The sequence below is a fragment of the Poecilia mexicana genome, unplaced genomic scaffold (assembly GCF_051168715.1).
Source record: "Poecilia mexicana isolate PSO_F unplaced genomic scaffold, ASM5116871v1 scaffold_13, whole genome shotgun sequence".
Classification (NCBI taxonomy): domain Eukaryota; kingdom Metazoa; phylum Chordata; class Actinopteri; order Cyprinodontiformes; family Poeciliidae; genus Poecilia; species Poecilia mexicana.
In genome coordinates this window covers 10449570-10469836 of record NW_028263382.1, presented here as the reverse complement: position 1 = coordinate 10469836, position 20267 = coordinate 10449570, and the positions used below count along the sequence as shown (strand labels likewise).

The following is a 20267-nucleotide window of genomic DNA, read 5'->3' as shown; positions in this document are numbered from 1 at the left end:
TGCTGGGACATAGTTACAGTTTAAAGAATTATGTAAAAAGTTATTAAAAAATGTTTTTGTTAACTTGTAAAAAACATTTTGGTTTTTGTACAACCCCCCCTCCCAAAATGTATCCCAGTGTGTCCCAATCAGTTTGATTGAGATACACTGACTATCCCAATCAGTGTAAAATGCCCTGACATAATTTTTGTTTTCAACTTTTACTTCACAAAACCCTGCAATTTGACTGCTTTATATAGACTTTCTATCTCGACTGTATATTTAAAGAGAAAAAAAAAACTATTATACTCTAACTTATAGATTTATGGATTGATTTATTGTAACCATATGGGAAGCTGAAGCGATCTTTCTGATCTAAACATTCGTTAATTATTTATATTAAGATCAGAAACCAGATCAGACTGTTTAACTTCCTGCTGTTTGCAAAACAATATTAATTGTTTCTTTAGCAGTCTAAAGAAAATGCCTCCAGAGAAGGAGCTTATTACTTTTGTTTGCTTCTAATTTTATTTATTAAGACCTTATAGGCACTACAAGTAGCCAACTGCTCTTCACTGTGCAACAGTTTCCACATTGAAGAATGCTTTTATCAGCTGATTAGGGACATTCAAGAAAGGCAAATGATCTCTCGGTGCATCTCTAATGATTAGGTTTTTTTTTTCTACTTAAAATTAATACTAAAATGTTTAAAGCTAACTTTTCATATGTACAGTAAGTGATGCATTTTTGTCTTTCAACCACAACCTTAAAGGAGCCAGAATACTCTAATGTTTATCAGAGAAGAGCAAGACGCTTGCAGAGAAGGACAGGGCTCAAACAAAACAAGGTATGGAAGCGTACAAATGAGAGCAGCAAGAGTTAGATGTCATTTGTCCCACTCTTCTTTAGAAGTAGTTCCATAAGGGCCTTGGTTTCTTTGTCCCCACACCATCCGTTGTGACGCTCTTTCTTTACCTGTTGATTGGTATCGCCTGGTGATCACATTCTGTACTGGCATTTTCATGTTTTTTATTGCATGCATGTCTCACACTAGCTTCATATCCATCTTTCCACCTGTGTGTAGAAATATAGCAAAGCAGGCATTCCTTGAGACTTTGCAGGACAACTTGATTGAGATGGACATTCTGGCATCAGCACGCCACGATGCCTCGTACAACGACGGGTATGTTGCATGTTTGCTCTGTGGCTCAGAATCTGCTTTGCCATGAAAACAATGAATGCCTGTGCTATTTTTCCATCAAACATCCCCCCTGTTTGGAAACACTGTCAATCACTTTTGTGCGTCTCCTGCAGTGCTAGAATGGGTGTGTTTGTGTCTTCAGCTTTGATGCAACTCGCCTAATTTGCATCAAGTCACATTGTTGGGTTGTACTGTTCTTTTAGTAATGTCAAACATGGCCGCTTTATGAAAATTCAACTGCTAAAATAGGATGCTCAAGCTATTTGTCTTTGAGATTTACAAATAAAGTATGGTCTCTTTGACTTTCCACATCACACATTGTAAGATGACATTCAATCACACTCGTGTCACTGTCGCTCGGGAGCGTCTTGTAAACTTGTCACTGAAATGGCCTTGACAATAGTGCTGCTGTCACTGACTCTCTGATGGGCTGATCATACGGCACTTGGACACGGAGAGCTACACATGTTTTCCTGAGATAGTCAACCATGCTCTTCAAGGGCGAATAAATCTGCTTTTTACCATTCTGCAGCTTTATGTGCTTTATCTCCCCTCTGGACAGCCTTGACAACCCCACGCTTTACCTGAAGTCACACTTCCTTGAATGCGGTCACTAGTTGTGAAAATTACACTGCTTTGCAGAAGTGTTCTCACTTTTTGAACTTTTTCCCTTCCTGTCACAATATAACCACAAACTTCAATATAGTTTATTGGAATTTTATGTAATAGACCAACAAAATGTACTCTCTTATTCCCCTTGACTTATTATATTGTAGAGCTGCCTTCTTTTATGGTTATAGGCTTTTGCTGTATGTCTTAAAATTTTGCAAATCTAGAGATAAAGACAGACTGAACAAATGCTAGCACTCAGTGGTGGGCACTGCTAACTAAAAAAAGTTTGTTGCACTAATCCTAAAGCACTAATCATAAAATATAGTTTCATTGATTTTAAAGCACTGCACCAGCACAGTATTTAGCAGAAGCTAAAGAGCTAACACGCTAACTTCAATTCAAATTATATCTGTCCTAGAAAGTCTACCACAACTGACCATCAATTTAATTTAGTTTTTTGTATGAAATAAAGTTATTGAGGGAAAAATAAGGAAACAAAACTGCTGTGAATGCTGTCTTCACCCACTACAAAATAAAAACAAAAATAAACATCTAACATCTTGAAGAACGCTCAACAGTTGATGGCCAAAACTTCAGCAGACCTAGAACTTTATTCAACTGAAAGTTTACAAAAAACACTTTAACTTTATCTGGAAGACTTAATTTAGGGGAAGTTAAATGTGCCAAATGTTTCCAAAAGTTAGCTAAATTGCTAAATAAAAATTAGCTCTGCTATTAGCAGATTAGAGGTTGTGTGCTCACCACTGTGGCTTACTATGGGGGTGAAATGTATTATTAGTTAACATCTAAGAACTACTTTTTGCCCAATTACATCTACAAGTCTTTTGGTGATGTCTCTACCAAAATGAAACATTTAAATCTCCACAGCATTCATGATTTACATGGGCAAAGGGCATGGCATGATCATGGTTGAGCACAGTATTAGTTTCCATGACACACAGCAGTTTAAATGTAGGCTAAGCTGGTCCTACAGTGATCAGAGCAGCTTCTTTCATAGCTGCCCTTGATTGGCTTGTGGCAAACTGCATATGGAACTTAAATGGCTTTCTTTCAGCAGTGGCTTTCTTCTTGCCACTCTGAAATTCCAGCAGGTAAAGCTGTATTTGCAGCAACAGGTGGTTGTGCAAACTGTTAGTCTGGTGAGGAGCTTTATATAAATTCACAGCATGCTTTTCAGATCTGATTATGTACTAAAATATGTTTGCAATATCACAGAAAATCCCAGTAAAAACACTGACATTTGTGGTTGTAACGTGACAAAATGCGGAAAGGTTGGTTAAATACTTTTGCAGGACACTGTGTATACTAACACACATTTCTTGATTTTAATAATCCATTATGTCTTTACATCTTCACTTGGAAATAAAATGACAGAAATGAAAGATTTACTTGAATTTGAAGGCATCCTTGGGTATCGCTTTCTGTCAGAGTAACATACAAAATGTGTTTTTCTCAGGCATTTCCTGTTCAAACCAGGTGGAACATCACCAATGTATTGCACAACTTCACCGGGGTACCCTCTGACCTCCAGCACGGTGTACTCGCCTCCCCCACGCCCTTTACCTCGAAACACCTTCTCTCGACCTGCCTTCAGCTTGAAGAAGCCCTACAAGCACTGCAACTGGAAATGTGCTGCTCTCAGTGCCATCCTCATCTCAGTGACGCTGCTGCTGCTGTTAGCCTACTTCGTTGGTGAGTAGCGTGTGTGTGTGTGTCTCTTCACCCCCCCACACCCCAACCCTTCACTCACACGCAGACACAGGATGAGTCCGTTCTCTGCTGTATTTCTTTCATCATCCGTTTTAATGGTGTTTAGTCTCCGCCCGGAGCTCTACAAACACAGTTATATGGAGGCTTATAGATTGAGTCCTTACTCACACAAGTCGACAGAAAAAAAAAACATTATCATTCATAGATTTGGTCGGTTGAATCTGCAGATGGGCAACCGGGCGTCTCGATCTCATGAATAGGCTGGGTAGGAAATAGATTAAAAAGACATCAGCCATCACTCGAGAGACAGGGGCTGCGAGTTTAGAATATTCATCTTGCGGGGTGTGATTGACCAGCTCTCTTAGGGTCCCAGCTGGATTAGAGGCATCAACTAAGTTACGCTATTAAATCAGTTCTGCTCAATTTGTCTGCTTCCATCCTATGAGGAATTGATATTCATATCTGAGGATGCAGTCTGCAGTTTGTCTGTGTGATCCATTTGCTGAGGGGATAGAAGTATTGGTGAAAAACTCTTAGCATTTAAAAATGAAAAAGGAGGTCCAAACAAAAGAGAGTACAAATCAAACACCTGCTGTTCTATATGGCAGATGATATACAGTGATGGTGAAAAGTTTAGATTCTCACCAAAGTGTTGAATGGTATGAATCTCTGACTTTTTTTATGCATTTAAACTTATTTTTTAGGGTGAAATGACTACAGTGTAGAACTTGAGTGAATTTTTGTAGTTTGAATTGATTCTGGATTTTTTTCCTCCCTACTATTTGAAACAATTATCCACAACCTTTAATATATATTTGGCTCAATATCAATGGCAGAGTTTATTTAAAATGGACAGTTTCTTGGCATGGATCCAGCTTCAAAGCATAGTCCATACACTTTCAATAGACTTCAGGTGCCAGAAGCTTAATGTTAGCCTACATTAAAGACAAAAAAGAAAATGAGGTGGACTAGTAGCGGTTGCCAACATCCACAACAAGTTGCTGTGGATTATTGTCTCTGCTGCCAGAATGCTGAGCTGTTGGCATGTCTTGACAGTCATAAGACTGGGATAAATTCTATTTACCCTTATTGGTAAATACACATTTTATTTAGTCTTTTGAATGAGATTTTTGGGCAAACACTTATTTCTTAGTCAATCTAAATTGATGTTAAACTTGCTCCGCCACAGGCAGCGACAAACTAACTCAAACCTCTGTGGTAACAACGTTGTTGGACTGAAAATAACAACAGATGGGTCCAAATTAAACAAAAAGCGGGTTTTGCACCTTGTGAAAATTTTGTTTTAGTTCTTTTTACTGTTAACAAACATCTTGACTGATTTATGCCTGCAGGATGAAAACAAAGACCTTCAAAATAAAAAAGATTTATAATATTTTCTGTAGAGCAATAATTCCAGGCAAAATGGGTTCAGATCCTTATATTAATTTATAACACATTTAAACAACACTTGACGTAAAGTTTTGACTTTTAAATATGCGCTGTATAATTTTTTTTTAAATTAGTAATTAAAGTTCTATGGAATCCCTTGTAAACGCAAGAAAACAGTTAATTCCCACTTCCTTTTATTACATTTTATACTATAAAAGTGCATCTATTTCACAGTGAATACCTTCTTAACATATAAATGGTGTCACTATTGAATCCAATCTCCCAGAGATAAAGAAAGAAATAAAGTAGCAGAATGATGATGGGGCCAGAGTTGATTTGCATGAGGGGAATAAAAGGCAGATCCCTCTGTACGGCCTTCATCAGGGAGATAAATTAATTCTTCTTCGAGGACATTTGTTATAGATATTCATTGGGCTGTAACAATTACAAAAGCTATAATTTCTGCTTCACCTTGAGGCTAAACAAGCTAAGATCTTACTCATTCCTTTGTTGGCGGTGCCACTTAAAGAGTTTAATTTAAAATTAAAAACAGTACAAATGTAAAGTCAGAACCAATGCATTTCTTCTTGTGGCGATTATCTATTAATTAGGAACAAAAGATGTGGTTTTGACTTGGGTTTTCAGTCTGTACGTTCTGCTTGTGACCTGGCCAAAAGCCAAATCATCCTGACAGCTCCTAATCAGACAATGCAATTACACCTCGACCATCTCCTGTTACAGCACGAGTAAACATGTTGGAGACCAAACCCCACCCTCAGATTGGAAATTTCAATCAAGAACAAGAGGCATTTTTAATTAAAGGCTGATGAGAAAATACATTTAATTTCAAGTGCAGTTAATTATTGAGGCCTGTAATTGGGACCTCTGGATGAGATGTCTAATAAAGCCAATTACGGCTCATGACAGATGTTTTGACTTCAGCTTGGTTTTCTTTTTTCCACACAGCTGGGTAAATTGACCCATTTTGAAGTGCAGAAAAGGTCGGGAGTTTTTTGATGGCACTATTTTCTCTGTGGTTGCTTGCTCATTAGCACATTTGTTATACGTTCCTCATTTTAAGGTCATCAGTATCCTCCTGTGTTCACTTTCATTCACCATGGGCATCCAGTCAAGGACGAAAAGGTTGGGCCCCAGAAAATGTTTGACTTTCTGATCCTCAAACTCAAAAAAACATTTCTTATAACACAGATATGTACTTTGTAATTCAGAATAAAACAGCTTGATTCCGTTTCATTTTGCCAAAACCTAATAAAATGTATCTTTTTATAGATGCAGCTTCATGAATTAAAAAACATAATTGAAAAGTTGATTTATTTCAGTTGTTCATTTCAGAAAAGCGAAACTCATATATTATATATATTCATTATAGATTTCCATCATTTATTTTAATTAGTTTAGATGATTATGGCTAGTAGCAAATGAAAACTCAATTTTCAGTTAGAATTTTAAATATGACCCACTGAAAACCAATTTTAATAGAAAAGTCTCACTGTTTGACTGTGTAATGACTTACACAATCACAATGTATATATCTGACCTCATGTAGGTCCAGGTGACAATCACTTACAGCGCCGCACACAAAGATGTGTCACAAAGAGTAATTACTTTAGAAGTTGTTTACAGAGAGCTGTGTTTAAGCATTTTAATGGAAATTGAAGTGGAAGAAACAAGATGTTAGTTGACCACGGTATTCATTTGCCAGTTTTAGCAGAAATTAAACATTACAGAAATGACAATGAAATATTAGCAGATATGAATGTTCAAAATATCTCCCTATGTGTGGAATAAATTACCTTTTGGATTAGATGAATCGTTTGATAATACTTTAATCAACTGAGATGTACCAATAAAACATTTGTTGTTTTGTCTGTTTTCTAGATTTCATATCAATTTAACCATACCAATATATTAATAATAGAAAAAAATTACACATGAACAAAAAAGTAACTTAAAAAAACAAACAAAAAAAAACAGCAAAATCAGGTGCAACTGTGAGGAGTTGCAACAGTTTAATTGCGCTAGTCTTAAGATGTGAATAGACATTGGCTGCTTTCAAATAAAAGGTTTCCTGTCATTGACAGGCATATTGATTATTGATGTCTGGGTGTAATCCAGTGGAATAATCATGCATTAATTCCAGTTAATGAAATTATTCAATCTAATTCCATTCATTTAAGAGTAAAGTAACTTCTCACAGCAGACTTACAAGAAGAAACAGACTTTAAGTCAAACTTCGGCGTTAGTGTTGTATGGAATAGAATAGAAATATCCTTTATTGTCCCTCAGTGGGGAAATTCAGGTGTTCTGTTCCAACAGCAAAGTGACAGGGAAATTTAAGCTTGGAGATTCAAACCTAAATATAGTCTGTTAAACTACTGATGCGCTGTTGGTTGATGTGAATGCAGTTTAAACTCAAGACAGTTTTGGAGGCAGGTTCTTACCGGTTTAATGTTTTGTTTTGACAGAAATACAACGCGGCACTTGCTGCCTCCTATAAATTGCTGGTTGAAAAGATTTTACAAACATCACCCTCCACATTTAGTGGCACCCCTGGCAAAGATTAATTTCAGCTTTTATTGCAGTAATATAATTTTCAACTTAAAAAATGATTCATTTCTCTGAGTGGGTTTTGGTTTCGGGTTTTTGTTTTTACCTGCCTTCCTCCATGTGCATGGTGGCAAGTTGAGCTTGGGAACTGTGTCATGTCATATTTATCACCTTGGAAATTGTGGATTTAGAGACTTCTAAGCCATGTGGTTAAAAATACATGTGATTTTTTGGTTGATTGGTGGTAGGTGCAGGACTTCAGTGCTTTAATTTCAATTAATTAATTACATAGATTTAATGCATTTAAAATGTTGACACAATTAATTATTGTTGGGGTTTTTTATGGCTGGAACCTATGTATTTGTACAATGATATCCACAAACGACAGCGATGGATGACAAAGCTGCTTCTCTTGCCCCGCTTGGGCAAGAGAAGTCCCATCAGATGTTTATCTGATGGGACTTTGGAAAGACGATTCCTGAAACATTTGAGAACTGAATTGCTATAATAGCTCTTTGCATCAGTTCGGTTAAGTAACCTCAAATAATAGATTAAAAATTATAAATATACTTGATAAGTTTATATGCCTGTATATTCGATAATTTAGCAGCAACAATGGTTTTGAATAGAAATTGCTTATTTTTTCATTATATGAATTGCTATTAATTATTTACGGTCCCTGCAATTAACTCTAAAGGTCCACAACTAGCTTTTATATTTTCATCTTTAGATGCCTGCATTGCATTTAGGTTTTAACCTGGAAAATGACAAGAAAGTTTCTTGTCATCATTGCTTCCTTTGAACTGTGAACCAGTTAAAAAGTGCCATGAACAGGCAACAGAATCATTTACTGCTGTGGCAGATGACCCGTGCTCTGACTTCCTCAGATTGACTTAGAAGTCTCCAACTACACTACCTTTGTTCTGTAATTGGCACATGGCATGACCCAACTTCCTGCTGAGAGATAAGCGAAAGGACGGAACAACGTGTACTGACAAAGCAGAGATGCTACAAAGTGCAGTCCTCCTCACTCAGACATCTTTTCACTGCCTTCTGTCATTCTTGGTATTACATCCATTTTAGGCTATCATCAGAGGTCTTGGCAGTCTTTGCAAAATTTCTTCTCTGTTTCTCCTCCATGCTCTGCTCTTAATAAATACCTAGTAGACACCGACATAAGTCTTAAAGAATCCATTAGACTCTCCAGGGACGAATCGGGTAAAGAGAACAGCTCAGGAACATTTGATTACCGAGACATTTTGAATGACAACATGCCTGGTGATTTTGCAAAGGGTTCAGCAACATATTTGTGTTTTTTTTATTTTTATTATTATTTTATTTTGTCAGTCAATATAATTCAACAGATCAAAAAGAATATCTTTTGGGAGCTTACAAAATGACAAACACCACCATCTGTCACTCCCCTGGTTGTCTTCCACTGACACAGTCACTTCTTCAAGCAGAATGAGCAGAGAACAGATGCTGGTACTGCAGCTGAACTCTGTTGCATTTGTGTTTTCATTGATAGATATGCACCTAACCTCCAGTTTGCCTAAGGATGTGGTATCAAATAAGGTTTTTGTTCATTAGGGTTTTTCTTGGTGAATGTGTATAGAAAAGCCAATGCTTCCCTATATGTATTCTGACATTTCACACACAGAAACCAGACAAAATAACCTTCTATAACAGTTATTTATACAGTGATTGTGTTTGCTAAACACACTTATTTGTCAATTGCTGGAAACACCTACTTTCAATCCAGACTTTCTTTCTGTGATTTAGCTCTTGTTTTGTTTTTTGTTTTTTTTACTTTGAACCTCCACAATTATTAGCATGCCTGTTTAACTTGCACTGAAATATTTCTTCACTTCTCCAACACATAACTTTGGAGGGTTTCTTTTCTTTTTTATTATTTTCAATGCTTATCTAATTCTATAGTGGTCCTAATGCTCAAAATGCTTTTTACGTTTTTATATATTGAACAGAGGTTTTTAGAATGCACAAAAGCAGATGCTTTTAACTTTAGCATAATTAGCGACTAGTAGCCACAGTAATTTCACAGAGCCTGCCGAAAAAATTAACCAGTGGACACAGTTTGTTAAAAGTGCACATTATAACAGGATGGAATTGTGGGGAGGCTTAGACGTTTGCTTATGGTTGGATTGTGTTTTCTTCAAAAACAAAAAATCATTACCATACTGTAAATAAACTTATTAGGGTTTACTTATTTATTTTTTAAGCAGGAAGAGTGGCATAGAAAATTAGAATAATTGATTTTACTCTCAAGTTTCCGTAATTTGGCAGTTATTGTTTTTCAAGCTGCTGACAACATATGGAAAACCTTGCACATATTTATAATTTTGTGTATTTTATATTTATTCATTTATTTTTTATGTATTATCAATCAATCAAGTTTATTTGTTTAGCACACTTCAGTAACAAGGCAGTTCAGAGTGCTTTACATCATGAAAACGTTAAAAGCATCATAAAACATCAAATAGTTGTAAAACCACTAACAAACAATACATTTTGTCAAGTGCCATCATCAAAATCATCGGTACTTATCAAATATGCTAATCAATGTTCCAGTGATTATGGGTCGAAAACAATTTGAAACAGGTTGGTGTTTAGCATTGTCTTAAAGTAGCTTAGTGTTTCAGCTGTTTTGCAATTTTCTTTCAGTTTGTTCCAGATTTGTGGTTCATAAAACTGAATCTCTATGTTTAGTTTTGTTTCTGAGAATGCAGAGGAGACTAGAACCTGAAGACCTGAGTGGTCTAGAGGGTTGATACAATGACATGTCTTGAATGTATTTTGCATTAAATATCAAATATGTAAAGATAAAAATACAAATGTGATATCACAGTCTTCAGTTTCTTGTTAAACTTATTTGAAATAGAAATGCTGTAAGTGTTAAGTCACAGTCAGTGAGATGGAACATCTTACATTGAGGTGTTTGAATGTCGTTTAGAACATTTGGTTTAGCTGTAAATTTTAGGAGCTCATGTCATTATCATTTTATCACTTTCATTTTTAATCTTTTTAGCATAACCAGAAAGTGTTTAATCAACAAAAAGATAAGGAAAGTAGATGTTAGGTTTGATTCACTTGCTGATTGTCAGATGATTCAGATTAGTCAATTACAATTCAGGATAGAAAAATTAAGTTTAGGTGTTAAAACATAAAATTTGACATCATTTTATTCATTGTCCCAGAAGTACTTAGAATACGCAACCTTAATTTCTCTATAGACAAAAAAATTAAATTAAATTATCGCATGCAGATGTTTATTTTGCCCCAGCTGGATTCTAAACTCTCAAGTAGTTTTCTGATTAAATTGTGTTGCTATTTGCATTGGAGGCTTAAGTGGACCAACCAAACAAAGACATGGCTGTATTGAGTGCATTGCCTTTTTCTGCTGACTGTTGCCTTCTGCGTTGGCTTTTGCCTTGGTAAGCTCATCTTGTCCATTCTCTTATTGGTGATCTGTCATGGTCAGCCCCTCCTCCTCCTTGCTGTGCTCTGCTACCATTGTTCTAAAGGACATTTCTTTTGTCGACCTTGTAAAATATCTTTGTGATTCATCTGCTTTGTTCACTCAGAACACCCCGGGTTTCTCTCTGCTGATGCGTTTTTTTCCCCCCCAGGTTTGTCCTTTGGTTTTGTAGGGAAGCATAAAGGTAATAGGGTTGGGAAAATGACAAGACACAGAGGATTGACCATGCCAGTGTTGGTGTGGAGAGACACATGTGGTCCCATGGGCTTGTGATACAATTCATCCTGTAATGTTAGTGCTCAGCACTTTGGAGAAAGAGCCATTAACCATTAAGCCGAGTTGCGCATTCTTCAATAAAATGTCATCCACTCGGGTTAATTTTATGGAAGGTGATTAGTTTACTCAACGGAGTGCATTCAAACTATTTCTCTCTTGTTTTGTTTAATATTCCAGCCATTCACCTTTTGGGGTTAAACTGGCACCTCCAACCCATGCAGAGACAGATGTACCAGCTGTCAGAAGATAATACAAGTGGCCTACCATTCCCTACAGACTTGAGTTTACCACCGCTAGGCAACACGGGGCTGGAGATACCAGATCACAGGGGAAAAGATGACAGTAAGTACACTCTTCTGATCTTTCTTTTCAGTTTTTCATGCTATGCCTTGCAAAAGTGCAACCACAAACTTCAAATTAATTCACTTGGACACTGTGTGATAAAAACAAAAAAACACAAAAAATCAAGGAATAGAAGGTTGTTAAAGGAAATCTGCAAATAATTTTTTTTATTGCGAGAGATTTTGATAGTTAACACCCTTCACTGGATTTCATTTAGATGTTTTGGGGCAGTTGTGAGTACTCGTCACATTTTTTCTAATTTCTGTTTGTGAAAAAAGTTAAACATATGCCAATTGTTTCCTAATGTTGCAGAAAATCCCAATAAAATGCACAGAATCTTGTGGGTCTAAAGTGACAAAATATGGAAAAGCTCTACAATACATTTTGCAAGGCGTCATATTCTGTGAATAAAGCTACCTAAATTTGTCTGCAGTTTTCCAATGCTTGGCACAGCTCCCAATTGCACCCTCTTTAGAAAAACACTCAACAGCAAACAAACTTCTCAAATCTTAGTTTACAGATGGCATTTCAGAGCTCATGCAAGTTTGTAATTATTTTGTCATCCAGCTTCACATTGCGCTCGCTTGTCTCCACGGTATGCACAGAGATCTGCATTGTAATCCTATAAAAGTTGTTGTAAGTGGGAAAGTGTTGTTTGTTCCTGGAGGGAGAATATGGGGCAGCTTAAGGGATGGAGTATCCAGGGGCTGGAAGGGGATTAGCCACTCTGTCCCCTTCAGAACGGATGTGATCCTTTCATCTTCCAGCTTGGACTGCCTTTCCTGGCAGCCAAAGAAAGAATGTGCTCACCCTTTGGTACCAACTGCTCAAGTCAGGGAAAGTTTTCTCTGCTCCACTCTTGAGCAAATGCCCCCAGATCTGCACCATGTGATTTGCCACAGGCGGACTACAGTAGGTGCAGGACGGGTTTATTATCATATAGATGAATCCAGGCGTTGTCTTTTTCATTTACCAGACAGCAGAAAACTGTGTTTAGGTTACAACAAGCATGACTACAGCAAAACCCCAAAGCCTGCACAGCCACGACTGCAGATAGCAAATCAATGATTGCACCTTTTTTGTTTAAATAGTTTCATTTTCCACTGCTGTCACCAGCAACTGTGCTCAACTACCTAATGTATAATGAAGATGATGCACAGCACAGAGCCCTCTCTTCCAACCTTTTCTTTCCATCATGTCAGTATGTTACTTGCAGAACAAAAATATTTAACTATAAGAGCCATTATCACTGGTCTCGCCTTATAATTTATTTAAACAGTCTGATGAGCACACCATTAATGTGCTGCATAAATACACACACACTTTCCCCGCATGTGGAAACTGAGCTAGCGGGTTGTAGTATTATGTAAAGCCCCGATTGGGGAGTTGGGGAGTGTGCCCTGCCTTCCCTGATAAACCCCTATTGTCACTGATGGACTTTTGAGAGGACTTCCATCTGGTGTGCCACGTGTAACCTAAAGCCGTGTCTGCTTCCCTGTCCTGGGGGGAGATTGTATGGATGTCTGCTGTAGCCAGCATTGCTGCTGAAATTAGCTCATCTACACAGTCAAACAGATGTTGCTATTTCCGCTGAGTCCAATAAAAGTTGTGCTATGGAGCATATGGGGGATTTTTGCAGGTAAATTCTCTAATACCCAAGCAGGTGATAGCAACTAAGTTCCCTCTTTAGTATAATGACTCCTTTTTCTTCTCTGTATTAAGAAGGAAGTTTTTGAGCAGTTTTTCCTCACCTCTGTCATGTATTATTACTCTTTACCTGTAACAAAATAATAACATAATAATATTTTGGTTTTTCATTAAAAGAAAAGTCAAATTACATTAAAACAGATCCATTGCCATTTAAAAGCATTCTTCCCGTTTAAACGTATTCACATATTTTTCTCAATTACAAACCCTGTATTATTTAGGGTTTTATAGGTGCAAATATTTTGGATAAACAAATACCGTAAATGGAATTGACATTCAGCATCCCTTACTCTACTATAAGTAAATTAATAACATTTTGAGTAAAAATGTTTTTATAAGCCATTTGATTGTAGAGTCCGTCTTTGTGTTTGTATGAAGGTTCAAGGGTTTAGTCAGAAGTTCATTATAAAACATGAGTGAACAATATCAGGAAAAAATATCTACATAACACCTCTCAGTGTTAAACTGGTGGTGGCAGCTTCAGCTTTAGTTTTTAATTTTGGTATAAAAAAATATATATATATTTTTTTTCATGTTCGATAAAATTGTCCTGACAATAATAATAATCGGATAATCTACAAAAGAAAAAAGCTCCTCAGCCTCCTGTCATAGGTCGTATTGCCATTTGCAGAAACACACCCTCGGTCAGAAACAACCAATCAGAGCCTGTTCACATTTTCAGGCTAGTCGATGGTTTTCTCAGATCTCCCTTTCGCAGCTTTAATAGGAAGATGAATGGAGGGTAGACTTGGAGTTGACATTCATCTTCCAGCAGGATAGAATCCTTAACACGTAGTCAGAGGTACAGTGAAATGGATTTCATCAAATCATATTCGTTTTTCAGATTCTAGACTTAAATCTAACTGAGAATCTGTGGTAAGACTTTCCATTTAATCTGACAAAGCTTGAGGTGGCTGGTATTGAGGAATGGGCAATAATTTCAGCCAAGCTGATAAACACCCTACAAATCCTGTCACTGCAATTGCAGCAAAAGATAATTCTCCAGAGTTTTTACTCTGGAATTCTGCCACACTTTTGAGATTTCTATTTGTAAAAGTAATTAAGAACCATGGACTGTTTCTTTCACGTCACAGTTATGCTGAGAAAGTTGAAAGGTTCTAAGGGTATGACACCGTTTGCAAGGCACTGTATAAAATGAAATTCAGTCAGATTTTTCTCGCTTATATACCGTCTTCTCTCCTGTGTAACTGGTAATCACCGTCAGTGGTCAGAGAGATCATTCATTATATATTTTTTTTCTCTGGCTGTCAGCAATGTGATTAAATGTCTGTGATATGGTCAGACTCTTTCCTCCGCAGACCGAACCTCACCGCTCCTCTGCTCTCTGGACTAATGATGTGATCTCTTTGACCGATTAACTCTGTGTGCATTGCAGGCAAATTGGACAGCTTGTTCCCGGATGACAGCTATATAGATATGGGGGAGATTGACGTGGGACGCAAGTTCGCCCAGCAGATTCCTCCTGGTATCTTCTGGAGATCGCAGGTCTTCATCGATCATCCCATGTACCTAAAGTTTAACGTTTCACTCAGCAAAGATGCCTTAGTGGGAATATATGGAAGAAGAGGCCTTCCTCCGTCACACACACAGGTGGGAAATATTAAAATACTCATGAAATGTCATTTCTATTCTATTTTTTGTAGTATCTAAGTTTTGTAAATGTGCTTAGTATGCAGACTGGAAATGCCTGCATAATGAGCAGAAAAGTATGGAATTTAATTTTATCATTTGCAATTTGGGTAAGTCTGGGGTACCAGAATGTTTTTTTTTTTCTTTCAATACTGACCACGCCTTGTATGGTTTATATCTTTCCCTTGTGATTCAGTATGCTAAAAATAAAAATGATTCTATCTTAAATAATTCAGACATGGTTGGCATCAACACAGAGCCAGCATTTTGGGAGACCTTTTTTTACAATAACATCGTACCTCCATCTGACCAACAAATAAATATGGCACGGTTTGGTGTTTCGGTTTTGCTAAGACCAATATTGGCTTTGTTGTGGTCAGTCATTTGGATGCACATTTTCTCTTAATCATTGATGCAAATTTACCATGTTCGCCTTCGTGTGGACTTAGCCTTAGTCATCTATTTGATTTAGTTGTCAAACCATTGGCAATTTAGTTTTCTTTAGCACAGTTTGGGCTTTGTTTCCGTATCTGCTTAACGTCAACAACTATGACCTCAGAATCTAAATTGGATTTCAAAGTTCTGTACGATATGCAGTTCATATAGGACATAAAGTTTCCCTTTATGCTGATGATATTTGATTTTCAAACATGCATTGTTATTTTTTACCCACTCAGGTTGCTTATTAGGTTATGAAATAAAAGTGCTGAAAGTTAACTTTGCTTTTAAATTATAAGGTTCTTAAGCTGGACCTGTGTGACCACAAGATCTAAGGTAAAAGTTTTAACTGTAAAAAATATTTATTTTTAAATGAAGATTTTAATGGCAAATGCAGCAATGTCACTACCTTTTATTGTATACATCATAAAATGATCAGAGATCATGAATTGTGAATGAAAAAAAAAATTCACAATTCATAATATGATTCTTGTTCAAAATAAGCACATTTCAGTGTTAGATTTTCAAATACAGCAGGTTTAAGTTCATCCAGAAATCAGAAAAGCTGTGAAATAACCCTTTACTAGTCTTCTGAAGCTGAAAACTGAAATGAGTTTCAGCATCCTGTGTCTTTATGAGCTGTTGAACAGAGAGCTACTAAAACCCCATATGCTAATTTTTTGCACTCAGATTTCACAGAATGTTCTACACACTGCTAGGAAAATTGGTCTGGAAAAGTATTGGACTTTAAAATGTAAATTTGTAGGAACCCTGCAACACTATAAAAACAGGACTTAAAATGTCTTGTCAGTTTAGTGGCAGTATATTTAAGAATTTCCTGCACTAGTGCTGTGTTTTTCTTTTTTTACACAGACAGGGTTGAATTATAAATGCCGTGCTGTGAAACAATTTACAATCATGGCCACAGTGTAAGATTCTTCTTCTTTTTCCATTTTTTTTTTCATCCAGAGAAAACAAATTGGAATACTGTTTAAAAAAGGACTAACCATGTTGGAGCGTGTCATGAATACAAACCGCTTTATAAATTTCTCAGTTGTATTATGAATCACCTTCTTTGTTGCAAAAGGAATTTATGGCAGTTTTCTTTCAGGTTCAGTACCATCAATGAATCACAAAGAGACTGGACTCATGAGCCAAGAGAAGAAGATTTTTCTTTTCACTAATTTCCCGTCTATGTGTCGTACAGAATGAAATGTTGTATTGTATTAGTCATTTCTGATATCTTGCCTTGCAGACTTTAAATTTCTGCTCTGAATGCAACATAAGTTCAGCAAATTGCACATAGCGTGATTTTTGTTTGCGCTAATGTCCAATCCGACTTTTTTTTTTTTTTTCAGTTGAAAAATCAGGCTGGTCTTTTTTTCCCCCCTCCATTTTCACTTCAGAGAAAATAATCCAGAGTCGAGTATTCATCCAAAGACTGAGCACACGAGTCAGGATTCCTTTCATTTTGCGGATGAAAACGAAATGCTGCCTCATTGGTATTCATTGACTCTCCACTGATATGAAGCATATCAGAGCAGATGTTATTTGGTAAACACTAACTTTACATTTAATTTCCCCAGCTTTCCGTTTTTCAGTTTAATAATTTCAAACAAGACTTTCATGTCAGATATTTGGACTATGAAATTATCACAGCCCATCCAGCTGAGCTGTGTCAAGGCTTAACTCAGGCTCCTCTGGAATGATGATGAGTTATTCATGCACACCAAATGATGCTCTGCTATAAAGAGGGGCTGAAAGCACTGGAGTCTCATGTGTCACTCCTAATGGCATGTCTGTGGTCCATCCATCAGTTCATTCTCACTTTCTGTCTGCAGTTTGACTTTGTAGAGCTGTTGGATGGGCGGCGGCTCCTTGCCCAGGATGTTCACAGTCTGGAGGGGCCTGCAGCTCTACAGCGGAGTCTCGTACCAATCACCACACACGACACGGGCTTTATCCAGTACATGGACTCGGGCATCTGGCACCTGGCCGTCTACAACGACGGGAAGGAAACCGAAACCGTTTCCTTCCTCACCACTCCCATAGGTGAGTGCCGCGGGCTTGGCCTGCTAATGAAACCTGTAATAGCTATCCCTAATCCCTATAATACCAGCCTGCAGCACCCTGCAGCACCCTGCAGCAAACAGTGCGGAACTGGGGCAAAAGTAAGAGATACAGCTAGATTTCAGTGGCTGAGGAGAGTGTGGGTTAATCAAGGTGAAACAGAATATTACAAAATCAGGACATCAGCGCGATCCCGCCATGCCACTGAGAAGGGCGTTGAGAGATCTTAATATCCTCATTAGCCTGAGTGTCTTCCAAGCGAATCAGGGGTCCAGCGTCTGGGAAACATTTGCATACAATTCAAAGTATGATTGTCCCCTCCTGCTAGTCCCCATTTTTTGATCACGCTTTGCTCCAATTTCCATCTGCTTACCATAAATCAAAGACGGAACGATATTCCTGCAACTGCGTTTCGCACGCATGTCCTTCTTTGTGGAGGTGACTCCGTTTTGTACGTCGCTCTTTGTTCTCCCTTAAGCGCCTTTGATTAGCGCGGCTGTATCAAGCAAGGTGTGAGAGGGCCCGAGGTGTCGACTTTCACAGGCATGGCAGCTGGGAGCTGTTCTCACATGCTCTTTAATTAAAAGCTCTCGGGCCACGGTCCATATGTGACAGTGGCTGTGCCAGGCAGCAGATCGATGAGAGGCTGTCCTCGAGTGAAGACAAGCAGGAGATGCACTGCGCCCCTCCTGCTGTTCCAACAACAACTGTAATTCAATGCTTAAAATATGATACGACACGAGAAAGGGAGGGAAGGAAGGGTGCCATGTTTGCTTTTGCTTAGTTCTTCTTGACTGAATGTGCGCAAAGCCCTCCTGTGGTTTGCATCAGAGAAAACACAGCTAGATAAAGTATTCAGTACATCGGATTGGGTGGGGCAGAGATAGTCGGGAGCAAGAATCCTGGCTCTGTTAGTTTGTGTAGGAGCCGATCTGCTCACGGGAGCTCAGAGGGAGGCAGAGGGGCCCTTCTAAAATGGGTCACCGGTTAAGTGCCCTTCAGCAGAAATTTAATCCACCGCCTGCCTGAATCGTATTGAGCTGTGGAGGGATGGAGTTGACCTTCAAATGGAGCCGCACAGGTATAGAAATATATGTGTGCAATATCCAGAACAGGCAGACGGTGAAACAGAAGCAGCATTGTTTAAGAGACACTCACGGTGAAATTATTTTAGTTGTCTCTGGCAACACCGGGTGGAAAAAAAGTGTCGCTTTACAACCTTTTGCTCGTTACATGCATTAAACGGAAGCTTTTCTTGCTGTTTACCACCATAGCAAAATACACACTTGAAACCAGATATCCTTTTTTTTCATGACTCTCTGACATTAAATCAGACTGAAATGGACCTGTTTTAGGTCAGTTAGAAATAGCCCTTTTTTCTATTTACTAAAAGGCAGAAAAGTACAATTTTGGAATTACTTTCCTTAGTTTTATAAGTACACGTGATTTTAAAATGACAGTATTATGTATTTTCCAGACACTTAGTGCCATTTTATTGCACAATAAATAACTGTTGCCTTTAGGTCTTATGAAAATGCTGTATATAGCAAACACAAATTAGAAGAAATTTGGCTTTGCAATTTGATGCCTTAAAATTGGGCTTCTGTCTCTTTAAGATGCTGCTACTTTTTCAGACTCTTTTCTTCTTTTTTGTTGTAGGAACAATAATAACATAATATAACATAAGATAAAGCTCATAATACCCCTGCTTTAAACAATTTTGAGAAGTCCAGATGGTGATATCATGTATTTGTAAGCCTATGATTAGCCTTTTTTAATAGCTTTAAGTTAATTTTAGGCACTGCTGTACATACGTTTTAATGTAATACTTCAAATAAACTACTTCCTTTGTAACATCCTTAGGAAATCCAAAGATTTCATGAAAGATATCAGGGTTACCAGACTTCTAGTTCATCCTTGAGTGTAATTTCCAGATGACTAGAGGTACCACGTTCTGTTCAAACTATTGTAAAGAAGTATAAATGTCTTTTGAATGCTGGTCTTATGAAACTAAAATTCTGCTCTTTGGCCATAAAGACCATCATTACATTTGGAGTAAAAACAAAGAAACTTGCAGCCTTCACAACACCATCTGTTAGTGGGAGAAGCATCATGTTGTGTGTTGGTGCTTATCTGCAGGAGGGACTGGAGCATTTTATAAATTTGATGGTATCATGAAGAAGAAGGATCTCAAAGCATCAGGCACAATGCTAGGGCACAAATGGGTCTTCCAGAAGGACAATGACTCTACAGCATAGTGCCAAATTACGAAATAGCTCAAGTCAGTGATTTAAAGTGGCCATATAAAAGCCTGGATATCAGTCCCATAAAAAATTGGTCAGCATAGCTGAAAAGGTGTGTGTGACTGAGGTGGACTATAAATCTGACCACCTCTGTCACAAAACCTGTGGATAAAGATCAGAACGAATGATGCCCAAAACCGATGTTATGCATTTTAAAGACAAACACTAAGGACATGCATGAACATTTCTAGGGTTTAGCATATGAACATAATTTAGGTAATTCTAACTGACCTGATACAAGAAGGTTTTTATATGATATAAGGAGCCAAAAAAATGTCATATGACAAAATTTACATGTTTATCTGGGTTAAAATATGTTCTGGTGAATGTTTTGTGTTGCAACCCTCTGGAACCTGCAGCAATTTGTCCTTGCTTGCTTGAGCCAGACATGCTTTAGCTCTCCACATCTGGGGAAAGCAAAGGAAGTAAAAACCCAGCAGCAGTGTCTGTCTTTTTACCTTGACTCACTCCGTCGCTGAGGTTCTTTCTGTCTACTGCCTACCAT

General features: G+C 37.7%; 1 protein-coding gene across 1 annotated transcript in view; it reads left to right on the top strand.

The window, feature by feature from the left end:
- Positions 1-20267, top strand: part of tenm4 (teneurin transmembrane protein 4) — a 214969-nt gene that overhangs the window by 102064 nt on the left and 92638 nt on the right. Inside the window, exons 6-11 of the mRNA XM_014980901.2 lie at positions 752-826; positions 1064-1162; positions 3270-3505; positions 11430-11594; positions 14698-14912; positions 17231-17441. Coding sequence (XP_014836387.2) covers positions 752-826; positions 1064-1162; positions 3270-3505; positions 11430-11594; positions 14698-14912; positions 17231-17441 — 1001 coding nt within the window. The remainder of the gene's footprint in view (positions 1-751; positions 827-1063; positions 1163-3269; positions 3506-11429; positions 11595-14697; positions 14913-17230; positions 17442-20267) is intronic.